Genomic DNA, 27,860 nt, shown 5'->3' with positions numbered 1-27,860 from the left:
ATAATTCAGTTATTGTATTTTAATTTTAAAGAAAAATATTATCAATACAAGAAATTCATAGTTCTAGTGAAAAACTACAATAATATTACATTGTTGTATTATTAATAATATTAAATAATATCACACAAGTTAAAGAAAAAAACTTTTAAGTTGAAATAATACTAAGCTCTTTTAAAAATGTGAAAACATTTTAAATGAAAAAGGTCGTTTTTCTAAAATATTGTTGGACGAAGAAAAAATGACAGTTAGCGCTTATCATAATTTTATTATCATACTTGAGGGTTGTGATTCCATAAAAGTTTTTCGCTAAAATTGTTTATTTTTAAATTATTTCAATAATTGAAAAAGTTATTCAATTAAACAACAACTGGAAAAGCTCTTTTCATCATTTTTCTGTGCTTATGTTAATTATATGGCCAAGAAAGAATAAAAAAATGCTATATTTGAACAATAATGAGATGTTATAAAAGATTTCTTTCTATCCTATGGGGCCTGTGAAATGGACTGAAGTTTCCGGTCTTCTTCATTCGCACGCTATCTAAGTGACTTAATCTTAAAAACAGTGTTATTGCAATAATATTTTAATCAGACTTCTTTCAAATACAAGTAAGGGAAAATGGGGAGTGAAAATTTTTGATTGTCAAATAAGATACTCAACTAACGTTTATTATTTTAATATTTAGGAAGATATATTAAACCATAACCATCTTCAGAACTTTATCACACAAAACGCTAAGCATCCTATTGCACTCATTATAACTAAATAACAGTTAAGAAAACAATAATGACATCCATTTAATAATAATTGATAAAATAATACTATATTAATGTTACATAAAAGTTACTCCGTTTTAGTGATTAAATGGGGTATATAAATTATTATATTTAGCTAATTTAAAAAATTTAATGTGACAATTTTTTGATAGTTTTTTTAATTAAAAAAAATTTATTTGAAGTTTCAATGGCAATTAAAATAGATTAATATTATAATTATACGTAGTATCAATAATTTCAAAACTAAACTTTAGTAATTTATTAACTTAAACTAGTATAATTTAAGTTTTAATAATAAAAAAATTATGCTTATATTTCTACAAAAATTGTTTAAATAGAACAAATTTTTATAACGAAATTTTTTTAGAGAAAATAGCTAAAATTGTATACAATAAAATACTAAAATACATACTTGTTTTAATGTGGTAAGGAATTTTTATATCAAGTTTGAACATAGCATTTTATGCATTGGTATGTCATAAGTATTTCTCTTACACTGATTTTTTATGTCGTTTCTATAGGGGAAAGGCGCCATTGTAATATTATTATATTATACATGCGTTAATATCGCGGGAAGAGTCACTAAAAAACACACTTTGATATATTATTACTATTATTAGAAGCATGGATTCTATATAGTATATGTGTGTTTTTTTTCACGTTTCTTTTATCCCTTTGCAAACGTTTGTATGTTTAATGGGAAAATAAGTCATGATAAGACGAGGTTAAAAGTAAAGACGAGTGAAGCGTAGTGGAATTTTTCAAATTCCAAAAAAACTCCTGCCGAAGAGTTGTGCGTTGAGTTGGTATAAAAAAAAAATAAAATTTTTAAGGCAGTCTCATCTCATATGCATATTACATTAAACGTTTCAGGCCATTTCATAAAACATTTGCTTCTACTACCGGTGGACTATATAACATGAGAATAAAAGAAAACCTTTCTAAGGCAAAACAAAATTAAAAGTCTATCTTTCGAATTCGCTCAACATATTAAGCAGCTCATGTCCATGGGCAGTCAACCATATGAAAATCCTCAATTCGTGTGGTATTCTTTCTTTTTCAAATAATTTTCATTATTTTTATTTATAAACAAGGGTTCTATGATGAATTTTCACAAACGGCCGAAAATCACCTTTAAAATATTATACAATTCATCGATCCACTAAAAGTTGAAGTACATATACGTATTTAGTTAAGTGAATTCAAAGCATGTAAAATGAAGAACTGTAATATATTATGTCCAGTATAATTTACTGAATTAATTTTTTTAGTTGTGAATTCAGCGTACATTACCATTTAAGTAAATTTTACTATATTATTTTATGTCTTGAAAAAATAATGACTTTACTAGAGCTGAATTATTCAACGATAACAGCCGCTTATTGCAAAACTTTTTAACCGCGTGTTGTTCAAAAACAATAAGTCGTGCACTGGTCCAATAAGCATAGGTATGTGTAAAAAAATCCGGTGGCGCTGGATGATCGCAAATGTCAAAAAACAAGAATTACATGCATGACGTAGGGTAAAAAATACAACTATATGGATAATAAATGGGCAAAAGAACATAATTTACAACGGATCAGTAGATTTGTCGAAGCAAAAGACGGGTCAAGGAGAACAGAAACTCAGTTTGTTCTGTTGGCCAATTCTACCCCATAGAATGTATATACGCTTATATAAGTGGTATTATGAAGGAGGTGTTAGTTAACCCGACTGACAGCTTCTAGCCATGACTTTAATAATACAGTCATGATCTATAAGACGTTTAAGTCGCAAACCGATTGCACACGTTTCTTTATGGGTGTACATTTCCAGAATTTCCAAATAGCAGTAACGCTGTTAACATCAAGATTATTACTAAAGCCTTTTACATCTTTCTAGTATCGATAAGGCTGATATCTTTCTGATAAATCATTTTTGCAATAAGATATTAGAGAAACATTATTTTATTTTTTCTGGAAAAAATTTGACGATATCATATCCAACAATTTAAAATTTGCCCCTTTCTAAATTGCGTGATCAAAAAAACTAGATAATAAACTCAAAATATTTTGAAAAAAAATGTTCAAATGCTATTCAATTTGTATTGTATATTCTAAAAAAAAATATTCAGATGACTTATGCAAGTATGTAAAATATTCTATTAAAACACTAAAGACATTGAAGAATAATCAAATGTTTTTTTTAGCTGAACTTTGTTGTACATACCAAAACGTTTAAGAACTATAAAGATCACAAGACGAGAGATGACCTCAGGCGGTGGTTATGATAATTGATGTATCCTACTGAAAATAATTTGTCAGCAGTTTCTATTGCCATTACAGGCCACCACCATCGTTGGTCAGGAAGGAAAAAGCAATTAATCAACAGAAGGCTGTCCTGGGTAGAGGAAAATCTAAGCGAAGGGACAGTGTTAACAGAATAATTAAAACGACAACAACAATAAAATACAGCGGTGGTTGAAAAAGAGTGACCTGGTCCGATTACAGCTTTTACCAACCCTTATATAAACACTCTAAGCCCTTCTTGTTCGACACAACCTTTCATCATTTACAACATTTTGTTGACATTTTATCTGTTGTGGTTAACCCGAATATTTTGAAAAACATGAAACATAATGTGTACCATTGTTTTGAATTTATAAAATTTGTTTTTACTTTTTTTGTTATAAATGTTCCAAATATTTCTTAATAAAATATTTAAAAATACTCTAAAAGTTATTTTATCTTGAAAATTTTTTAAATAACTTGAGATACTCTTACTAAAATGGTGGTATAATATACAACAATCTTCTTTAATAAATCATCTGTGAGTGTTGAAATTGTAAACGAGTAACTTAAATCCCTGCTCCTTTTGTTTGAATCATTTAAAAAAAATGTTGTTTTACCTTATTCCTTGAGCATAATACATACAATATACCAAGATTGTTATTAGACGTTTTCTTGAGACAAAAATATGTATAATATTAAAATGAACTTTCAATTGATAACATTGAACAATAGGAGTTTTTATCAAGTTCACCTTGCTATTTATACAGGTAGGCATTTTGCATATACATCGTTCGAGTATGATAATCCAATGTTACTTATTTTTCATTCACACAACGCAAACTGAGTTTAACCAAAAATCATTCATCAACCTAAGGAGGCACTAGATTTACGCGGAATCTTACGAATAATAATATTTTAAGACATGAACAATAACGCACTTACCTTATAAGGTTCTTATTAGTCATATATGATTAGTACGAATAATTATAAACAAGACTTTTATTCATGTTTATTTAAAGAGAAGGAATATGTGTGATTGTTATTTGTTATGCCACAAAATAAGTTCTCATGTAATATAAAAGAAATGTACAAGAAAAATATTGTTCATAGTAAACTAATAAAAAAAGGGAATTTTCATACACGTTTTAGTCAGGAAGATTTATACAATCACTCAACTTGTAACTACTAATGACTTGTTTGTGTTTTAAAAAAATATATACACGCATTTAAATATTATATAAGAAAATATTTTAGCTAGATCTTCATACGTCTATAATAACACTATTTTTTACGTTTTTACAACATAGCTTTAACGTAGTTAATTGCTGACGTTCTTTCTAAAGCGGCAGTGATATCAAGATTAAACAAAACCCTTCGTCTAGGTCAGATAATCAAGTCGCTATTAGAATAAAATTACTCTAGGATATTTCTACGTTAAAATTGTAATTAAAAATGTTTTTCACGACTATGCTATAAACACTATTAGTTATGATAATATATTCAACATAATCCACTATTTTTTTTCTACTGAATGCAATAAATGTTTACTGTTACTAGTAACTAAACCTACCTCTATAACTCATTGATGATAAAAAAAATGGCAAATTATAGTCTGTCTATGTCGAATTGTGTAGTAAGAATTCAGTGCTTCAGTAGTAGATACAGCTTAAGTTATTTTATTATTTTATACATTTGTAAGTACAGCTGCTTCTACTATAAGACTATAGAGATAATTTGATAAAAATTACAGTTAAGAAAAACCTGTGAAGGAATTATTAAAAATTTTTTAGTAAAAATTTAAGTTCTTGTATGAAGTATCTAAATATATAATACCTAAGTACTGATTGGGATTTATTTTTAAATGTGGGTTCTATTGGTTGATGTAAGTAGTGAATTAAAATATATCTGATTATATTTATATCATATATATGATATAAAAAAACCTTTTTATGAATATAGGTACTATGAAAAAATAAAAATGTTCAAATAAACTTCGTTGTTAAGTATCTTATATAAGCAACTTTTTCTATTAGCAAAAAATATAACAGCCTATTTTTAACGTCAATGCTTAAATGAGAATAAAATAGTTTTACTATGTCAGGTAATTTTTTATTTGTTAATGAATACAATATTTTTACTGGACCGATTCAATCAATGATACGTCAAAAAATCATAAATCGCATCTAATTGAAGCTCTCAGCGCTATAATTTAGAAAAATTCCTTTCACTTCCCTCATAATAAAGGGAAATTAAAAATACAACTGTTATAAAGCAGGCATAGTTAATATATTTTTTTTCATTTCACATTGAAATAACTTTTTAAAAACTAAACGTATCATTATGAAATTTTCATTTGCAATACTTTACTTTGCTGACGACAAACTTTTTTAGAAATTCAAACATTAAGTGAAGTACTAAGGGGAAAACTAGACATAATGCAATTTTTTTTTTTAATTTTTAATATTGTTTAAAAAAAAATTCTGCGTTTTTTAAACTTGTGTCAAATCAAAGCTAAGACAATGTAAAGAGTAAAAAAAGAAAAACGTAATTTTTAAGTAATTGACGGGAAAAATAAAAATTTGTAAAAATGTTCAATTTATAAACAATTGCATCGAAACGTTTTATGATGTGATGTTAAACGCTGTCAAATTTCAATCTATACTGGAGTCAAATGTGCTTGACAACATTATGCTTGGTCTCTATTTTACTAGGTTTTACAATAAAATAATTTTATTAAAAGAAAAATTTTAGTAATCAAATATTTCACAAGTTTTTACACTATTTAGTACATCTTTATAAATCAAAACCTTAGTCTAAATCAAATTATTTTAGTTATAACTTAAATTAATATCTAAAATCGTTTCTAGTGTAATAAAATTATATTGTTGATTTTGTATAAAAACGCTTTAAATCGACCACGAATGTGTTGATAACAGAAATAGTTAGCGAATGTGGGTCTACGTCATCGGAATGTGCTCTGGGTCCCACATAGTTGGCAATTGGCAATAAAAAGCTCGACATAGTAGGCGATTAGAAGAACACAGGGGTGGGTGTCCATGGTGAATGAAAGACTAGCTGGAAGGGGTGTGTGTGAAAAGTACTCAGTGCACAACGGTACTATAACTGAGGCCCAATAATAATAAACGGTAAACAGGCTATAAAAATTGTCCAAAAGGACGCGGGGTCCGTTGTCATCTCCCCTCTGTTAATACCGCCACCACCTCCCTACTATTCCTACTACTATTATTGTACTACACTTTTAGCCCTTATAACTTTACTATACACTCCATGTACACCACCACTCGACGAACACATATTATAACTGTTGTTGGTCTTTCCCCGACCGCCGACGTGTCATCATCCATCAAGTCGAGATTTTAATAACAACCCGCCGTACCTAATATTTGCTAGCAGACCACATAAATTAACCGAAAATGAGTAACGACGACGACAACAAACACTACAGTAGGGCAACTGAGAGTAGGAGAGGGTTTCGTATGTTATATAATAGTGAAAACCGCGTGCAGTGCAGTGGGAAATCTTTTGGTCCAAGAAAATGCGGGGAAGGACATAAATATGCCACCGCCCGCATGTTGGCCTTCGGGAGTCTAATGGGCGCAGGGTAGTGGAAGGAGAGGGAGAGACATTTGTAAAAAGGGCTTTTTATTTTGTCACTGCGGCTGCCATACAGCGTGAGTAAGCAATAAGGTCTCTGGCTATTATTTATCATCCGAATACCTTCATAAAAACTAACAAAAGTCCGTAAAAATTGCGAGAATGATAACTCACTGGCAATAACGAATCCGCCGTTGACCCGTTCTCCACCCTCCACATTCCCTTCTTAGGACCTTATATATATATATATACCATAATATAGAGCTAACTCAAAGTATTTCGCTTAAATTCAAAACACACACAACAACGACCGCCTACAACAACACATAAACTGATTACAGCCGCACACTTAATCATTTCGGTTTTTATTTCTTCTCGTCCCAGCCATCATCGCCATTTTAACGATAAAATACTAAAAAAGAAAATAAGCTATAGAGTCTAAGTTTTTTTAAGTCGTCTGAGACTTATATCCTGGCAATGTATAAATGGAAGACTTCATGGTATAATATAGCTTTGCGTTTTTAATGTTCTTTACTATACATATGTAACATTTGAACGTTTAATTTTGAAAAATAAAAGTTGATACAAAGCTTATTACGGATTATAACATGTTAATAAATGATAAAATATTTAAAAAATGAATATAATTAGATTAATAAATTGATTATGAAACTCGTAATATATTTCGAAGATGCTAATCATAATTGATTGTAAAAAAGTGTAATGTATAATATGTTGTATATATGTAAATCTGTTTAAAACATCGAATTTGGTCACGACACAAAATTTTAATATTTCAATAATAGTTTATGCTTTAAAAGTGTTTCGCTATTTATTTTCATTAGTGTTTATCAGTTTTATATCATCTTATACAATCATGCAATAATCATGAATCGGCAAGCGTGTCTAAAAAACGAAAATGGTGTAATGGGAAGAAGGGAAATCGGGGGATTCTTTCATTACATTTTTTCACACTCGACGTTTTTTTTAGTATTATTTAGTCGTTATGTCTCTTTGACGCGTAGTTAGTGTATTGGAAATGTCCTTGTTCACAAGATTCGATTTAACGAGTACAGACCAGCATTCTTTAGTTCCACTGATATTGCTTTTTGGTAATGTTGATAAACTAGCTATAAGAAATCAAAATTAAAATGCTCTCTGATTTGTTAATAATTTATCTCTGTGTTGTAACCAAATATAATAAAATCGAAAGAATTAGACGCTATGCCTTTGGTGTTGTATAATGAAATATAATAAAGTTTGTATGTTTCTCTCACACGACATCTCGTAGCGTAAAGAATTTAAAAACTATAAATTTTAATAGCTTTATCGAAAACTTAATTTTTATGATTACGACCCAGTGTTATTTGTAATTAATTTTTTGATTATCCTAAAAAATAACAATTTTTAATAGAATTTAAATGGAGGTTTCCCCTTTGAGGTATTCAACAAGTATGTATAGATTTAACATAAATCGAAAAAAAAAACAAAAATTAACAATTAACTAAGTAAGTAGGAAACAATTTTCACTATAAATCCGTAATTGTAAGTAATTTTAATTTTAAGATCATAAGATTCAATGATGTTATTTAACAACTGTAAATTTTCAAGTTGAAGATTATTTAGTTTAATTTAAAATATATATATATATTTTTCTTTATAATTTTTTAAATAGTTTCTTAGGATCCTTACCAAGGCTCGGATTAAAACATTTTTTTTTTCGTTTAACGTTTTAATATATTATTTTATCTTATAATTAACTTAAACGTTACTCAACATTAAAACGCTATTAAATACTTTTATTTTAACGTTATTGCATTTTTATTTTTAACATTAAAAAGGTTCGAATCATAATTCACCTACTATAAGTAATTTTTAATATGAATAAATGACTATTTTTATTTCATAGAATTTTTTGAAAATAACTTGTGAAAAGAATATATTTTTGTTTTAATAAGAATTGTTTTGCGTTAAAAGTTGTATTATGTTTTTTATTTTTCGTTTTAAACGTTATAGTTATAACGTTATTTCTAACGTTTTCTTGATCTGGACTATATTTATAGTTGATTTTTATAAATGTGTTTTACTTGTACTATTCTTTATCATATTATTTAGATAAATTAAGCAGAGCTTATAAATATTAACTATAAATATGGGGTCTTATTACGTTATATGTCTTGATTTACTAATACTAAATAAACTGATATTACTAAAATGTAATATAATCATACACATATCACTAGTTCAATATTTTGCCGTATATTTTTTTGAAATTTCGCGGAGTTAGTGTTACGCTGTATGTTAATTTAAAGGCAATACAATAATAATAAACAAATGAATGGAATCGCACCAGACGACACGAGGGCACGCGAAATTAAATGCTTAGCGGATGAGGCAAAGCAAAGTATAGAGATAAAATAAAAAAAATACGAGAACGACAGCGACGACAACAAACGAAATAATTGAAACTACCTTTTGTTTCTGTCGGCTTCCAATTGAACATCGACAGCGGCAGCCTCAAACAATGGAGTCGCGCGATATTTATGTGGTCGTTCTAAGATACATAGGTTGGGACACTACATACTAACAGCTGTATATAGTAGCGGGTTTTACACATTTTACACAGGAGTTAGTTGTGCAACAGAGTCGAGTTTGTCCACAACCTATGCTACACGTGCTTTTTTTATTGTCTTACTGTGCCGCTGTACATAACCATAATAATAACACTATAGACAATGAGGTGCGCGCACACACACATACACACTCATATGTACACATGTACATAAATACTATAAAAATATACAGGTGCCTCGGCACTTCACAATTGCCGGTCGGTCAGTTTCTATTTGCGGTATTCGCTACATGCAAATAACTCAACGCGTTTAGTTAGTGTATCCGATTTTTCTTTTCGGCTTGACAACACTTGTATTGTAATTCACTTTAAAAGCAATGTGACTTCTTAAGAAAAAAAGGTTTTCACACTCTAAAAGTGACATTTTATGTTATAGTTTCATAGGAAACTGATATAAGAGTCTTGAGCTCTTTGTTCGTCATAACATGATGTGTATACGAGTATAGGTAAAATATAATTGTATATTATAGAGTTCACTAGTGGCGCAATCGAAAAATAATTTCAGGAGGAGGGTATTACTTTTATTACTCTCCAAAAATTCGAATTAGCAAAATAAAAAAAAGTTATCACGACTAAAAATTCAAACATCGCTGATCGTTTTGGGGGGTTACAATCCCTAACCTTTCCGTTTGTGCTACTGGAACTTACACTTATCAAACAAATCTAATTACATTACGATTTGCATTGAAATTTTCAATTAATAAAAAAAATTCAAAATTATAAAAAGAAATTTTTTATATGTGCATGTTGTTTAGATTAAAGATCTCCTTTAGTTTCGGCTGACACTAGTTTGTTTATATCACATCGACCGTTTGAATCCTTATGAATGTGCCGGTATACCGGTAGCGATGATGGATACAATATCTTGTTTTATCATCCAAATACCACCACAAACGTAGGACCTTCGTATCCTTCTAGGGTAGAAAACACCTTAGATGCGATTTGGTTTCCCAGGCCGTTCGTGTTTCTGCTCCTTCCCTCAGAAATAACAACTTCCTGCATTGAGACACGCCAACCAGCACTAATGTCTAGGAAAACATTTCCATGAATCCCACTAGAATATCGGTTACACATTGACTGGTCGAAATAAACCGCAATCTCGTCATTGTCGAAGATATTATATAGATACACAGTGATACCCTCGCGTGACTTTAAAAAATAGCTTCAATTTTAAGCTTTTACCTTATCAATTGTAACTAAAAGTTTGATAAAGTTCTTAACTACAACTGTGGTTGTACGATACTTTTAAACTTAATTAGTAACCTTAAGCAATTTAATCACAATTTGAAATCTTATTTATAATTACGTTTAAAAACAATTAAAAGACATAAAAGAACGGTAATAGTCCTTTTTTGTAAATTTTTCAAATGGACAAAAACAAAGTTATAAATTTCTTACTTTTATTAATAAAACGAAAAATAAACACTTTATTATTAGCAAAATTAATTACACCGAACAATCAAAAATGTTTAGACTAAAAATCGTTTCATAGGAGTATATTCAGTTTAATTTTGGGCTTGTTCAAATTATTATAATTATCCGACTAAGAGCCTAACAAATTGTTGATCATTATTTTCAAAAAACTTCTTATGAATACAAATGCGGAGGCGTTAATTTATGACATAAAGATACTAAGAACCCCAATAGACGTTCTATATGGAACGTATATACTAATGTATTTTAGTAAAAATATTGCTTCCATATTTATAATACATGTAAATAAAACAAAACTAAAAAAACATTTTTACTACAAATAATCTCATTGGAATTTAAACACATAATTGAAAATATACAGTTAATAAGTACCTTACTATGTATTGAATTATTAAAGAAAAAAAAATGTCGTGACTACTTATTCTATAACAAGATATTTAGCAATAAAAGTCAAGAAATAATGGTCAGTTAAAAAATAACTTTTATCATTAATCATTATAATTGGAATCATTACTCAAGTGAAGTATTCAATTTAAACACATTATATTAAGACGAACTGTAAAACATACGTTTTTTAAATATAAGAGATACAAGTAAGGTATGAACGAGAATATACGGAAAGAGTTTGAAATTCTTTTTATATCGATGACGGCGTCTTGAAAAAGATAACTAACGTAATAATGTAGTTGTCTATATTAAAAAAGAGAGCACAAGTCTTAAAAAAAAAAACCTAACATGAAAAAATGGTTTAAGGCGACATTCGCAATCATTTTTTTGTAGTTTNTGACGGCGTCTTGAAAAAGATAACTAACGTAATAATGTAGTTGTCTATATTAAAAAAGAGAGCACAAGTCTTAAAAAAAAAAAACCTAACATGAAAAAATGGTTTAAGGCGACATTCGCAATCATTTTTTTGTAGTTCGGTTTCATAAACATTTATGTTTTAAGTATACTTGACATATTATCCCGTAAAAACGGGCAACAGTGCAATAGTAATGTTATAATATGGCGTTGTAGTATCACACATTCGTTTGATCGACACCGCTTCCAAAGAATGTCAACACAGAACAATTTTTTCTCCAACAATCGTGGGCTAGTTAATTAAATTATTGCTGCCGACGTATTGAATATCAAATGAACAACGTACTTTGAAGAACAAACGCAGTAAAATCGATCCGTAATGGTTACACTAGAATCTGTAATCCTATCTCGCGTTTGTAATCAATACACTCAATCACGCATTAACCAGCCTACAATAATAATAGTATAATAATTTTGATGTCATCATCATTCATCGACTTATGAATTTCACTTTGCCATGAATAACTTGGAGTAAGAATTAGTTATTGATCGTACGAGAATAAAACGCATTTGTCATAAAATATTAACTGGTAGCGTAGCCATGACTTTCCAATAAAAAGAACCTTATGAGTATCACTGACAACGGTTTTTATTCGGGAAACGCAAATTTTTATTATGCTGCCCCATATTCAGAAACTCCGCCTGTCTACACCACTGCTTTTAACAAATTATTCATATTAATATCAAAACTCGTACGACATGTTTTAGTTTTATAATGTGAATATGTTTAAGGTAAGCATACGAGTGTGAGAGAGATGAGGAGCTTGAACAAGTGTTGACGATTTATACTATTTGGCTGTTAAGAAATTATCGCGGTTTCTTCCAGTTGACCCTTCGCACTAACACCCACGATCTTAAGCTTCTCTCGACGAACATTCATAAAACCTCGTGTGAAAGAGATGGCATGGTCGTACCTCAAAGAATACAAACTCCCTCACTTGTCCCGTAGGCCGTCTGAGACACAAGACGTTTTCACTTTTATGGAGCTTACTTTTACGAGTCATAAACACCCCTTCGTCTCTTGTTTGTATCATCGTCGTCGTCGTCTCTACAAGAAAGTTTTTTCCCTCTTTATTCTTTACATTAGAATGCTTCAAATAGTATGTAGTGCGAGCTTTACGACACCTATATGCAGACGTTTTTAAATGGTAAACTCTTCTTGGTAGGCCAATTGAAAATCATTGTCGACACCCTTTTCTTATTTTATCTCTCTCTTATCCAGACACGAACATACACATGTTTATAAGCGGCGCGTATACCAAGAGCTTTAGTTCTTGGTACACAATGTACTGGGGCAACTGTCCTTACGTACAAAATAGCCAACATAAAGCTTTTAATATTAACGAGAGTGTAAAACACGAATATAGGTTTTTACGCCTTTCCTCGACATTTTTATAGCTCAAAGGCCATGCAAATTTAGTTTATGCGCGGTACTAATAATATTTTAAGGCGTTAGGATGGTCGCTGCGTTAAATAGAATAACTTTCATAATTTTTTTCGAAGAAAAAGAAAATTCAAATACAATACTGTCTCCCTAATCTAGTTTAAATAAATTTATGGAATAGATTTATTAAGTATCAAGTAACTAACTATTACACAGAAAAAAATTTCGGTAAGAATAACCACATAACCGGTGACCAATGCAGTTAGGACAATTGGAATAACTGAATATTTTGTTGACCTAACTATTATTTTTTAATTAAAACCTAACTAATTATTCCAACTGTTTTTATTAGAGTTTTCGTTAAATTAACCGTTTATTTTTTCCGTGTAACTATAACAATTTACTAATAAGCAATTATCTATTATATTATATATGTCTGTATATATTGTAAATATTCCAAAAAAAATTAATTTTTTAATTGAGCCACCCAAATTTTTTTGTTAGATATCTATCTCTGCGTATTTTAATATATCTTAAAAATATATTATTGATTTTAAGCTTTTTTATACGGTACATAAAATAATACTTAATGTCGTAAGTTATAAAACGAGATAACGGTAAATCTAATCGCCTAGACCATTCAGTTTTATGAATTATTATCTTAAAAATCGACAACACATTTAGGTTAATAAATTCCAAGACGTCGCTTAGATATAAAATACATTTATGAGCACAATTAAGGTACGTTGAATGTCATAATTATTCAGAATCATGAAAGATTCGGGGTCACTTTTATATGTTGTAGATAAATGCAATATATTATTAATGTTATGTTAATCAATGTATAAATGTATTGTAAAAGCCTTAATAACAATTTTACAATCACTCGTAATTAATAATTACTGTAATCTCAAAAATTATAAGTCATATAAGTGAATGTAATAAAATAATACAAAAACTTTAGGGATAATATATTTGTAGTTTATTAAGTATAGAAAAAATAAAAGGGTGCTAAAATCAAACTCTATTCCTCTGTCATATCCGTACTAGGACTGTATCTTACGGTTATGTTATGAAAATAATTTATGCTGGTGACATTTCTGTTTTGCTTACAAACCGCAGACAGACGACTGCTGTGCATTAAATTATATAGGAGGCAGGTACAGTTCATAATAACTAATCATAATATCAAAATACTAATTAAAATTTTATAACTCATGAAAAAAATGTTATTCAAATTTAACTCCCAGTTAAATAATTACTCGTATAAATCAAAGGCAATTTAGAAAATACAAAATTACAATAATAAATGTATGGAACGTAATAATATAGACACATTAAGTAGTTAATAGTACAAGCTCAGCTTATACATGTAGTCTAAAATAATATTGCATCGCAATTATATTATAAAATTAGTTGAACGAATTTTAAAATTAATTTAAGCAATGGTATGATCAGGTTTTTTAATGTGGGAGACTAATATTAAAAATTTTACTTACAATTTTTATGTAAAATATTAGTTTCGCGGTCAATAGGAGAGCGCTTAACCTTATTACTCCCCTTGAGTAAGCCACTAAATGTTAGTGTTTTTATAAAATTTATACTTTTTCACGAAAAAAATTCTGGAAATTAGAAATTTTTAAAAAAAGTTAATAGATAAAAATTGAAGTTTTCAAAAAATAGTTAACATCCTTGTTTAATCTAAATATATTAAGTCGTCAATAAAATCACGATTAACTGATAATAATTCAAGAATATAATTGTATAATACCATAGAAATTATTTCGCTCCTAAATCTTCATTTACTTCTTTAAATATCTGGCGATACTTAAGTTCGTTTATCCAATACAATTGTTGATGCATATAAATCCATACACACATGCTTTCAATACTCAACATTGCGCTATTTATATTACATAGGGTTTGTGTCTTTATACAATAAAAAAAAAAGTTATATAAATCGTATTAAAATGATCAGTATAATTATAATCTCGAACCCTCTATTGTAATTTTAATTACCTCTAACTGTCGCTCGCAAAATGAACTCTTTAGAATACTGGTTATAAAAAAACTCCTAACACTGATCTGACAGCATAAAAACCTTATCATCCCAGACATATTTCAATATTGGTCCTGTACTGATAGCCGCTACTACGCCAGTATTACCACTACTAACACACTAATACTGGAATATATCTGGAATGATAACACTTTTTCATACTGATAGATCGGTATTTAAGGTTCTATATAACCAATATTACACCAGTTCTCTGTCAGTAATGGCTGACAAGTACTGACCACGAATACTGGATCAACGCTTAGAACAAGACGCGAGTCAGTACTAGACTAGTACGGCCTAGCCGATGATCAGTCGCCAGTACTGGTGCAATACTTCGCCCATTGTACTTAACAAAAATTTCTGCTTGGTAACATAAAAAAAAATATTTGATAAACGCTGCTAACATACTGGAGCACATTAAACAAGCTACGAAAACCTTAACATAAAAATTTACAAATTGTTATTAAACTCAAGAATGTGTAAATATGTGATTTTCTATTTGGAACTATTCCAATTGACTTTTATACGCGAAAAATAGAGAAAGGGAGAAAGAGGCCATTTATATTACCCTATACAACGGTTGTATTGGCTACCAATAAATCGTTAGCATAATGTGCTTATAAATTTCGGTTTTAATAAGAACAAGCGTTAAAAGTCCCGTGTTTCTCACGTTATTAAACTTCGCTGTAAACTCCAAGCTAACTCCCCCCCCTATAAATCTTATTACTACCACAAATAATTCAATGTTAGTGTTTATTTATTTTTACTCTTATTCAGCTCGTATATTTCGATTTAAATTTAATTTATTGACTAATAATGTTCTATCAGTCTTCCAAAAAAGTTATTTCACTCTTTAATTGGTTATCATCATCATCAGTGCCTGACCATTTTATGTTATTAAATGTTTTTATTAAAAACTACATTTTCTCCCAGAGCTCTAAACAATCAGCCATCTTATGTCACTCTAGTAACAGTTTTAGCCACACATGATATTAAGTTAAACTATGAGTAACGTTTAAGTTCACATTATTTTAAATGTTTATGGTTCTTATATAAACTATAAATATATAAATATTTATTTATTTGTAAACGACTGGTATTAGAGACAGAGTAGAATATTCATTGAAACTATGTTATGCTCGACATCATTAACGAAAGAGCTATACTAACTAAAATACTGTACAAAATTCCTGATCCATAAGAAAATTTAAAACTATTTTGTATGATTCACGAATTTATAAAACACATCTGTATGTTCGGTTGGCATATGCGTGTTGTTATAAATGATGATCCAATTATCGATTTATGATCTATAATTAGTATACAAGTCGAATAGAATTGATAAATCGATTTGACACTTATTATACACGTCTAAAATATACTTATTTGTAGATTAAATATTTTTAAATCCAAATGAAAAACTTGAATAATATTTGCTAAAAATTTGACGATTTTATTTTTATAGTGAAATCATTGACAAATATTTATTATAAGAAATTTACATTTTATGACAGTTGTAATAATCCCACACAATTACGTTATATTTTTACTTAATTTAGAAATGTATGGTTTTGTAGCCGATGGAGTTTTTATTATCATGTTTTATAGACTTTGAAATTTTAAATAGGCTTTATATCTATTCAAGATAATTACGTTTATATAAGAGCAAGTAATAGTGAAATAATTCAATACACGTCATAGGTGGTCGCTAATAAAAATAACTTTTTAATTTGGGTCTTGGTAATATTTTTTTGTAGCTATTTTAATTTTTTAATCTTTACTATAGTTAAATAAAAACAATAGTAACACCCTTTATTTTGAAAACATGTTTTGATTAAATATTCCTAATAAATATATATACCTAATATGCCTTTTATCAATAGCTAACGTAATATTTTAACTTGAATATAGTACCTTTAAGAGTTCATTTAGTTAATGTAACGCTGAAGCCATGCATTAATAAATTGCCATTTCGGGATGAATTTCTAGCTATAATTGTTATATAACCGTTATAATAATAATAATAATAATAATAATTGTTTTCGCAATTAGGAAACTGTTGCACCAATTGTCAAAAGCATTCCGCATAAATAACTGTTTACACCTGACCGCCTGGTATTCTCTACAAAGCTTTACAATCAGACACCATTAGACATCTATAACGTAGCGCAATTAAAAAATAATATAAATATACGAAAAAAAAAATACTAAAAACTAATTAAATTTCAGATATTAATTTTAAAACTTCCAAGTTGGTACTTATTATAGAGTTTCATTATTAAAAATTAAAATTTTCCACCCACAATAATTCACTAATTATATATTTGCAAGTTAAACATGTATTTTCATTTATTTTTAAACACAATTTTTTAACATTTTTAACATAAAATACCAAAAATTGTATAAGAAAAAATTTTGATGATAAATTAATCAGAATCATAATTCGGTAGTTGAACGATTACCGAAAAAGTGAGTACTTAAAACACTTAAAACTTTACTTGTTTTACTAATTGGAATTAAATACTAAAAATTCTTTTAATTACAAATTTAAAGTGAATCACTCTAATGATTGACACTTTTTAGTTCCCTAAGGATTTGTTAATGATATATACTTAAAAAAAATGTCTGAATTTTCATTTGCATTTATTGTAAATTTTAAACGGATAAATTATAAAAATTAATTTGAATAATGATATATTTGTGTATAAATTTTCGATACTTATGTGTAAAATTAACATGTATATTAAAAAATCATACTGACATATGGGAATTTTTGAATTATTTCATAACGATATTCAGTAACTTAGTAGTTACTAAATAGGATGATCTAGAAATTTCAAAATTAAAATAGCTTCAATAAAACTATTTCTATATTCAAGACTTGGAAATCGAAGTTCATTTTTAGATACATGTGTAATCTTTACCGATGAAAAATGATAATTTTTGTCTTCCTCAAATCTTATTTTAAATTCAAAGATTTATATATTTTATGAACTTTAAAAATGCTATATATTTAATTAAAACATTTAAACATTTTTTTTTTTATAATAATATGAAACTATTATATAAGCAAATTTTTACTTAAGCGTGAAAGTTACTTTTTCTTTATCTTATCTTATAAAAATTATAACTTCCTTATAAATCCAAATAGAAATTAAAAAAAAAATAACGTTATAAACAAATAATTAAAAATTAATTTTAAAAAAAACCAGAGAAGCTATAATAGAATTAAAAGATAGAATTGACAAAATATTGAGTTGCTGGTGGCAGATTTGGTAATCCAACAACAAAAAACCGAGTGACAGACACAGTTTATTTAAATAAATCATCTAAATTAAACAAATACATTATGAAATAAAAACTGCGAATCTCTTAAAACATTTAACATACTTTTCGTTAATATTAATTTATACTAATTTGTTAATATTCGTTTTAGTTACAGTTATATATTTTCATTTTTTTTAGCTTTTTAATAAATATTTATTTTCAAATTGAAAACAATATGATTTTATTGCCTTCTAAACAAATTTGTATAAAGCTAAATATAAGCGACGTGTAAAAACGTTACCAATTTCCAAATTGAATAATAAAACATTAAACTTATACCATTTATACGTAGTTAGAAAATATGAAAATAATACAGCAAAACCTAGACACATTCCAAACATGGCATTCCAATTGGATGACTAATTTCGTGCCTTCTCATCCCAAAAGCTCTTTTGAAACACACTTGGGTAGATTTAACCACTAAACAGTGCCATGCATTCGATGTTGAAGACCCTTCAATATTAATAACACGTTACCATTATGCACGGTTGGACGATGAAATATACAATACGTACATGTGCAAAAATCGTTTATAAAACATAAAAAGTAGGGTGGGTATTTATTCAAAAGAGCAAACTTATGGAAGTAACTGAAAAATGATCAGATATTGTTTCTTTGCACATTTAATTATTTGAACTATTGTCCAAATAATTACAGCTATATCTGTACAGCCAGTAATTCGGGGAAAATGTATTCACCTTTTTGCGCCTATGGATACAACAATTGTTAAATGTTATTGTAATTAATCGTCAAGGTTTACTTATGATCGCATAATGAGAAATGAGGTTAGGCCGTTAATCTTCACTGATACGATGATAATGTGTCATAGCGATTATAGTTTCAGTTGTGAAAATCTCTCAATAATGAAAGGACTAAGTAATGAAAAAGACTAATTTGTTGATGATGAAAAGATACTTAGTATAAAAGGAAAAAAGCCAATTTAAGAGAAGAATTTAGTATACGGGAGGAAAAGGATAGGATATTTTGGCAGCGATTTTCTGACGGCTAGTCGACAAGGGTAGAGCCAGTAATCCCATGTCGGTTAATCTCCAGGCATTATCGTGGCGCTTATCGGTGTTGCTGCGGGTCGCCAAATGACCACCATTCACTGTATTTTTCATCGCCATGCTTGTTACATCCCTTGGAATGCTGGGTATTAATCTTATTATATAAACTAACATTGTTTACTCTCTCATTTCTTGCATAATTCATACATGGATAACTGGTAAATAAACTTGTTCCTACTATTCTACAAGTAAAAACACCAAGGATTCTGGACGTGTTTACAAATTAATCCTAACCACAGACTAAAAATGGTTTTTGAAAATTAGTATCCACCCTAGTAATATTTTAACTCGCCAATCAAAATAACTAACACTCAAAATTTGTGCGTGCTAACAAATAGTCCAAAAAAACTACATTTTACCATGCCATTGTAATCCCTTGAAACTAATTATACCACAGCTTGACAGTATAATCCTTATAAATGCAAACTATTTATTAAGGCAAAAGTATCGTACTCATGGTTTCATACTTATTATTCAACAAGTAGAAGGAAAAAAATCAGATCAACTCTATACAATTAAAACCTATAATAACGATAGTTATTTAGTCTAGAGTTATATTAGTTATCAATAATCTAAATAGTTTGAACTAAATGAAAATTTAATAAACTCTGAAATTTTTAGAGAAATCAGAATATTATAAATATATTGTACCCAAGGCACCAAAAACCTAAATACGCCTCTGGTATTAGCTATCCATTTTGTTAATATAAATCTTCACTTTTTGTGATTTATACATTACATACAGTACACGTGCTGAAATGATGCACGTTCAACCCTCGCCATTAACTTTTAACTGCGCATTAGCAAGACGGTTTAAATATTTTAAGGGTTGTCGTATATGTTGGATAATAGGGCATAAGCCTTGTTGAATTTGGTACAACTTATGCTAGTAAATATTTGTAATAGTTATAGGACAACCGAAAAAAAATGTTCTAAAATTTATAAAATTGTCATCAACTATGAATAACACAATCAAATATTTATTGAACTTCAATAAATAAATTACACGAAAAAAATATATTTATATTAATTTTATTTAGTTTGAAATTTATATTTAATAATTTAGTATTTTAGTCAATACAAATGAATCATGAAAAAAAAAGTTCGATTATTCTGATCTCGTTATTTAATTATAAAATTTGTTATGAAATTAAAATTAAAATTCTAATTTTAATCTATTATCAACCATTTTTAGCTAAAACAGTTTTTTTTTGGAAAGAGAAGTCTCTTCTTTTTAATAAACTTATTGGATGAACATTGAATGCTACAAAAATCTTTCTTGGAAATATTTATAGTTAATACTTAAGTCTTATTTCTTTTTAAATAAGGCTTGGGTTTAAATAGGGGCTCTTATCACCCTTCTACCCAACTATACTTAATTATATTAGTTGATGTTTTACAAAAAACAAATTAAAAAAATAATAAAAATTAAAACATAAACAAAAAAATTTTTTTTATATAGAGCGTTCAGCAAGTAAGGAAACAGGTTTTTATTATTCTCATTGTTTGTAACAATTGACCTGTTTCTTTACTCATAGAACACTCGATATAGAAGAGAGGTTATCGGACTATTTTTTTTTTTACTTTTATTATATTATACAAGTAATATAACATATTTTCTTTAATATATGTTTCAAATATGCAAGATTTTCAGGAAATAATTTACAAAAGTTCAGTTGAAAAAAATCTACTTTTTATACGTATGTTACAAGTTTTAAACCCCTCTGTACAAGATTTTCAAAAAAGTTATAATGGTTTTAAGTAAAAAAGTTTAAATATATAGAAATTTGCCGATTTAAAAATAATTTTAAAAAACATGATTTCTGGGTGATTTTACTCCCTATTTACGGGAAAAAAGGATTTTTTTCAATTTTTAAGAATTATGTTTTTAACTAGATATGATTTATTTTTATGTTAAGTAAGTAAAATTGGTACAGTGAGAGCTGAGAAAAAATGGTGACTTACATAAAAAAAAAATAAATAAAGACAAACACATCAATTAAATTAATACTTTCTCAGCTTTACAAAGCTAAAAAAATTATCTAACTACTATCCTTAAAAAATGCAAACGTACACTGAACTCTATTTTATATCAAGCTATTTATACATTTAATTATAATTTATAATAAAATATAATATTTATGATTTTATATGAATTTTATTTTTAATATTTTAAGTATAAAAAAAAATATATAAAAAACAAAAAGTTATTTATTCTTAACATTCCAATAGTTTATAAAAAAATTATAAAATACTCATAGGTCTAATGATCATAGAAATCAAATTTATTTAACACCGCAGAAGTTATAAACGATAATTATCCACCAAATATAGGAGTAGTATGAAAACTCGCTTTGTCAACAGTTCACATTGGATTAATATTATTAACGATTGAGATGTTAAGCGAAACAGATGGAGAAAAAAACTGAAAGATTTAAACGTGTTTGTTTAGTCTTAACACAGGGCTACTCGATTTAAAAATAATACACAAACAATATATTATAAGATTATAAAGACACAACCGCACTACTTAGCATTCTACGACATTCCACTATAGCACCGTCCTCTTCTCTTTTTATCTCAGCCTATGTCACCCACGGCTTGTTAAAAACCATTGTGTGTAAAGCCGCTAATAATAATAAAAAATAAATACTAAAGGCGATAAATTTAAACCGGTGCACTCGATTAAAAACCGAAATACATAATCGCGATACTTTCTCTCAGTTGTTAGTAAATTTTTTCATTTTTTTCCATGCGCCTAAGACGACATTTTTCTGTTTGTCTTTTAGAATGAACCGAGTGCCGACAGATACACACTATGCAAATACAATAAAATGGATATAACATAATCAACACACACTAGTTGCTTGTCAGGTGTTAGTGGTCGTTCATCAATCAACTCAACGAGACGTTTGTTAAGAGTTACAAGTCTTGTACTTGAATATTTTTTTCTTGACCACTTACGGTAAAATGTCTGCTTCTATACGTTGCATTATTACACTTATAAATTCTTTTTTTTTCATTGAACATCAATTACAGTATTATAAATTAATACAATATTAAACTTTTGTGCTATAACATTAACTAAGACAGTAAATATTATTAAAACCCACCAACATGTAAAAATTGAAAAAATTACATTATCTTGTAAGAAGTGTATGATAATTAGTGAATATTGTATTTTATAATATTTTCATCAAATATAGTTATTTTTATTTGAAAATCTGGCCTATGTACTTGTTTTATAATATATAATAATTTTATGTGAGACCGTAAGTAGCCTATTCAACAAAAATTTGGATAATTTAGCATTATTTGTTTTAGAAAAAAGCCTATATGTGATTCTTTAGATGTCTTTGAATTTAACATTAACCAATAGTAAAAGTAATTTCGTCTTTTAATACTGTATTCATTGGTACAACATTAAAAGCAATTAAAAAATGTATATCCCATGTACTGTATTATGGTATTGGCTACTAATCCTCTCAGTGCCTCAATTATGATAAAATATAAAAGACATAATGATCAAAATAATATTGCGAATAGATAAATCAATTGCATACATACGTTTTATATAGTAAAAAAATCACCGATTTGCAAAACGCTGTCTAAATAATTCTCATGAAACTTATTATTACTTTGAAATAATGTATAAAAATACTTTTTACACTAATTAATTGTGAAATGAAGATAGAAAAATGTTTTTTTATATTATTATCATCATCGAAATGAAAATTTATATCAATAATTAATACCTACTCAAAATATTTACCTCTTGATACTTGTTAATAATTATTATCTATATTATTTATCACTAAAAAAACTTTATTAAAAAAATTACCATTGCCAAGTAATTAAAATAAAAAGTTTTTCCATGTTATTAAAAATGGAAAACTAATAGTTTTACTTTAGTAATAATTGAACGTTCACCTTCGTTACTTTTCAGTGAGAACATTTAGAATATTATAAATATAAGTTATCATATTGAGTCATTATTTTCATCTTGGGTCAACCTAGAAGTTTAACCAAACTTCAAAATGTTTTATGCCCACAATAGAATAATGTGCGGTTACGACCCTTCACATTAACTACCTAAGTGTTGGTAGAAAACTAACTGAGCGTTCATGTATAGGTGAATCGTACCCGAGTAATATAGTTTGTCAAAGTTGACGCGCTCAACACAAACTTTAACGATGGACCATCGGTACATGTGTTACATTACTAAGAATTTCGTATACAAAAGTCATAACGCTTGTTAGTTACTATTCTACCTACCTAGTAATCGTATAGTGAAATATAGTACGACGACAACTTAAAGCGACTTGTTAACAAGAACTTTTGACGATGATTGTAAACACAGAACAACCCTCAAAGTTTTTGACTTATATCTCGAGTAATAAATAATAACTCTTTACACGCTGTGGGTCTAATACACAATTAGATTACGCTCATATTATATAAATTCTGTTAAAAATATAATATAATATATAATGGTTGGGGACCATAATTTAGATATAAAATCTACTTACTTTTAATGTTTCTCCCATCCTCGGATACAGTCCCAGAACTTGGCGTGTCTCTATCTGAAAATTCTTCTTTTGTTGCCGAAGAATTCTGCTGTTGTGGTAAAGATGTTGGTGAAGCAGACATACTAGCTGGTGAACAAGGACTTCTTCTAGGATAAGGAAACGTTGGAGGCTGTTGTTGGGTTGATACGCCACCATCAGGATGAGACATTGCCGTTGTTTGTTTGTTATCGTCTACTTTGTAGCATTTTGACGGAGGAGCAAAAGCAGACGCAAAACCCTTAATTGCCGGATGATGAGCAGGACTCGAATGCTGGTGATGGGGATTTGGTGAACTTAAAGGCTGAAATACACTAGCAGCTTGTGAAAAAGATATACGAGGGTCTAGCGCTGGATGTAAAAACTGTGGTTGCAAATGATGTAGCAAATGAGCTGGTAATGCCGAATAATTTTCCATGAATCTAAACCCAAAATTAGTGTTTTGAAATGGCAAATGAAGGTGCTTGAGGTCATGCATCTGTAAAAATAATATATATTATTTGTTAATTTATCTAATGTAATTTATGAAAAAACGTTTTCTATCAAAATTACGAAGGCTTTTATGTAAACAGTTTTTCAAGGTTATACATCGACAAATTAAAAATTATGACACAATGAAACATGTTATATCTGATTTTTTTCTTAAGTGTATAATGATTATATTTATGATAAATACCAATTATTAAATGTTTATGTGAATTACTTAAAAAAATCATAAATAAAATTTAATTTCAATAAGTCTAATTAAATTAACACATTTTGGATGTTTTACCTCGAATCTTTCTAAGGAACCATAGGATAATAACCTAGAATTTGTTCTTAATAATTAATACTAATTAAACTATTAACAGATAATTGTGTTAAGGAGACAAATGGGGTGGGATCCTCACTAGTCCCATCATAATTAAAAGGATGAACTTTTTTAGCTTTGTCACAAAGTTGAGAAAGTATTAATTCGATAATGTAGTGTTAAATTATACATATTTTTATTGTGTGTGTGTTCGACACCATTGTTTTTGAGGTCTCACTTGCCTGTCCGCCCATAGGAGTAAGATTCAAAGTTGCAGTTCTTGAATGAAAAGTTAATATTTTCAACTTTATTTTTAAAAATATTTGAGAAATACTTCAAACTTTAATTATATGTTTAATTAAAGCTTATTTTACACACTAGAAGTTAAAAAAAAAATTATCCCGTCACCAAATCTAATATTTGTAAACATCATCTGAAGTTAAACCAAAAAAGATATTTTGATGTAAAAAAACATTATTTTCTATTTTTTTTTTTTATTTGGCAATTATTTATGTATATATATTTGCTCAACAACATAGTCATATAGAAAAGTGGTGGTAGTTACTCTCGTTTAACATCCCCATTTACAAAAATAAATAATTTTTAAGTGTTAATTTTAAATATTTTTGTGAAAAATTTTAATAGTAATAATGTAAATCCATTAAGTATATTAGAAGGAATGAGGCTATTCTTACCAAAGGAAAATGTTCTAGCTACCAATGGCTTATGATAAATTACAACTTTATATTTTATAACAGAAATTATAATTAACTAACGAAGGTCAGAATAATTGAATTCAGAAAGTTAAAATTATTTTTTTTGATAAATGCATACTCATTTTGATAAACGTTAGCCATAAAGGCATTGAAATGTTCAACTACTTTATAATTTTTTATAATTTCTCTATACAAATTACAGTATTAAATTACTGAATATCAATTTTATACTGAATTCCTATAACAAGCAATTACTTCTGTATAATACTCATAAATTATAAAACTTTTAATCAGCACATAATTAAGAAAATAGGCATTGATGTGCTATATTATTGTTAAATTACAATATGCAAATTTTTACTATGGATTATTGACACATAAAAGTTGTTTCTATTTTCATATAAAAAAAAATTAATTAAATCGTAAAATTTTTTTGTAAGTACCGTAACAAAATTTTAAAAACAAAAGTAGCATTACAAATATACAATAAGAAAAAAATTAATTTTTTTAAAAATATTTATTGTTTTAGCTTCGATGCAAAGCTGAGAAGTATTAATTTTACTATGATTTTTTATTGATGTCTGTCGCTTTTTTTTAGCGCTCACCAAACCGAGTTTTTTCAATAATACGTCAAAAGATCAAAAATCGTATATAGTTGCAGACATTGCATTTGAAAATTAAAAAAATGTATCTCGTTTCTTATAAATGGGGAAAATATCCAATAAAATTAAAATTTTTGAAATTGGTAAATGTTGACATTTTTTTCCTTAAAACTGACATTACTTTTTCACTATGTACATATTTACATTGAAGCTTTTTTTATGATATTGATTTTAATCATTGTCAGATATCATCTATAGTTGTCCTAACTATGCCATGTTCACACTGTGCTACCGTTTTAATAATAAAGCAATTAAAATGAATGAATATATTTTTAAGATTATTTATTGAAAATGCACAGAAGGATCACGATAGTAGTCCATTATTTTATTTTATGGTATTAGAAGTATATCAGTAATGAATACCATTTGGTTAAACCAAATGTTTAATTTTGCTAATATTAAAATGCCTATTTAAGTTATTTTATTAAAATAATAGGATAATAATTAATAATTTTTGTTTTCCTGAAAAATTTATAGAAATGGATTACAACTGTTTTCCACTGTACTCTTCAATTGCTTTCATGTTTTAATCTTTTAATACTTAAGTTTCTCAGATTCAAAAAAACTAAAGAATAAATTAAAAGGCTAAATAATTTAGAAATATTAATTAGGATGATAGTATTTTTATATTTATAGTACGATTTATTAATTATACTACCAACAATTTTTTTGTTAAATAATGATTTTTTCTTAAAAATCCACAGATTAAAGTTTAATTTATTTTTATAAACAATTGTAAATATCAAGATAGTTCTAAGAAAAAAATATTCCTAAGGGTAAATTTTAGGATTAACTTTCGAAATTTATATGGGAACCGTTCATAATTTTTTTAACATTACATGGAAAATGGTGTAAATAAAATTTTGACAAACCAATAACCAATAAAAATTGTATTTTTACTTTCTTAGTTGTTATAAATTTTAGTTATAGGTAAGCGTGGTGCGCAACGTAGTAGAATTTATATCTGTGTTATGGTAGAAATAGTGTCGTTAAACACTACCCCGCTCCTCACCTTTTCTAAATCTTTAAATGCTAATATCTTGAAAGTAAAATGCAAAACTGGTTATCAAACATTTAACATTGTATTTAAACCATTTTCTATATAATAGTAAAAAAAAAAAAAAAACCCAGCACAGGGTGTTCGCGGCACAGTGATGTCATGGTATAGTTGGATCAAGTATAATGATATCTGACAGTGATTAAAATCACTATCAAAAATAAACGCTTCGATGCAAATCATTAGATTGTGTTTAATTTAAAAAAAATTGGTGTATTATTCCAAAAGCTACATGATCTGCTAGTTCCTTATTAATATCTCGATTAAGATAAAGTATGTCGAATGAAAAATGGATTATTAAAAAATATTATTTCTCATAAAAAATTGTGTTAATCCATACACTTTTCAATAAGTTATAGCATTATAAAGTTAAAAATATAAAAAATAAAATCGTGAATTTTCACACGAAAATAGCATTGAAAAAGTTACGGCAGTTTTTAGTAAAAAAAATTTCAAAAATTAGCGATTTTTAAATTTGTAATATTTTTGAAGGGTTGCCCCATTTACGGGGAACAAGGGAATTTTTTTCAATTTTTAAGGGTAATGTCTTCGACTAGATACGATTTGTGATCTTTTGACGTATCCTTGAAAGAAATCGGTTTGGTGAGAGCTGAGAAAAAGTGGTTACAGACACAAAAAAAAAAAAA

At 27.8% G+C, this 27,860-nt stretch overlaps 1 protein-coding gene across 2 annotated transcripts in view; it reads right to left on the bottom strand.

The window, feature by feature from the left end:
* The window catches only part of LOC126897699 (E3 ubiquitin-protein ligase RNF220-like), a 65,986-nt gene that overhangs the window by 31,898 nt on the left and 6,228 nt on the right, over window positions 1–27,860 (bottom strand). For both annotated transcript variants that reach the window (XM_050671492.1, XM_050671491.1), the window contains exon 3: window positions 23,953–24,466. In XM_050671492.1, the coding sequence (XP_050527449.1) occupies window positions 23,953–24,466 (514 nt within the window). The remainder of the gene's footprint in view (window positions 1–23,952; window positions 24,467–27,860) is intronic.

The sequence above is a fragment of the Daktulosphaira vitifoliae genome, unplaced genomic scaffold (genome assembly GCF_025091365.1).
Source record: "Daktulosphaira vitifoliae isolate Bord-2020 unplaced genomic scaffold, ASM2509136v1 Scaffold_2, whole genome shotgun sequence".
In the NCBI taxonomy this organism is placed as follows: domain Eukaryota; kingdom Metazoa; phylum Arthropoda; class Insecta; order Hemiptera; family Phylloxeridae; genus Daktulosphaira; species Daktulosphaira vitifoliae.
The sequence above is the reverse complement of the archived record's forward strand: the minus strand, read 5'-3'. Positions and strand labels throughout refer to the sequence as shown.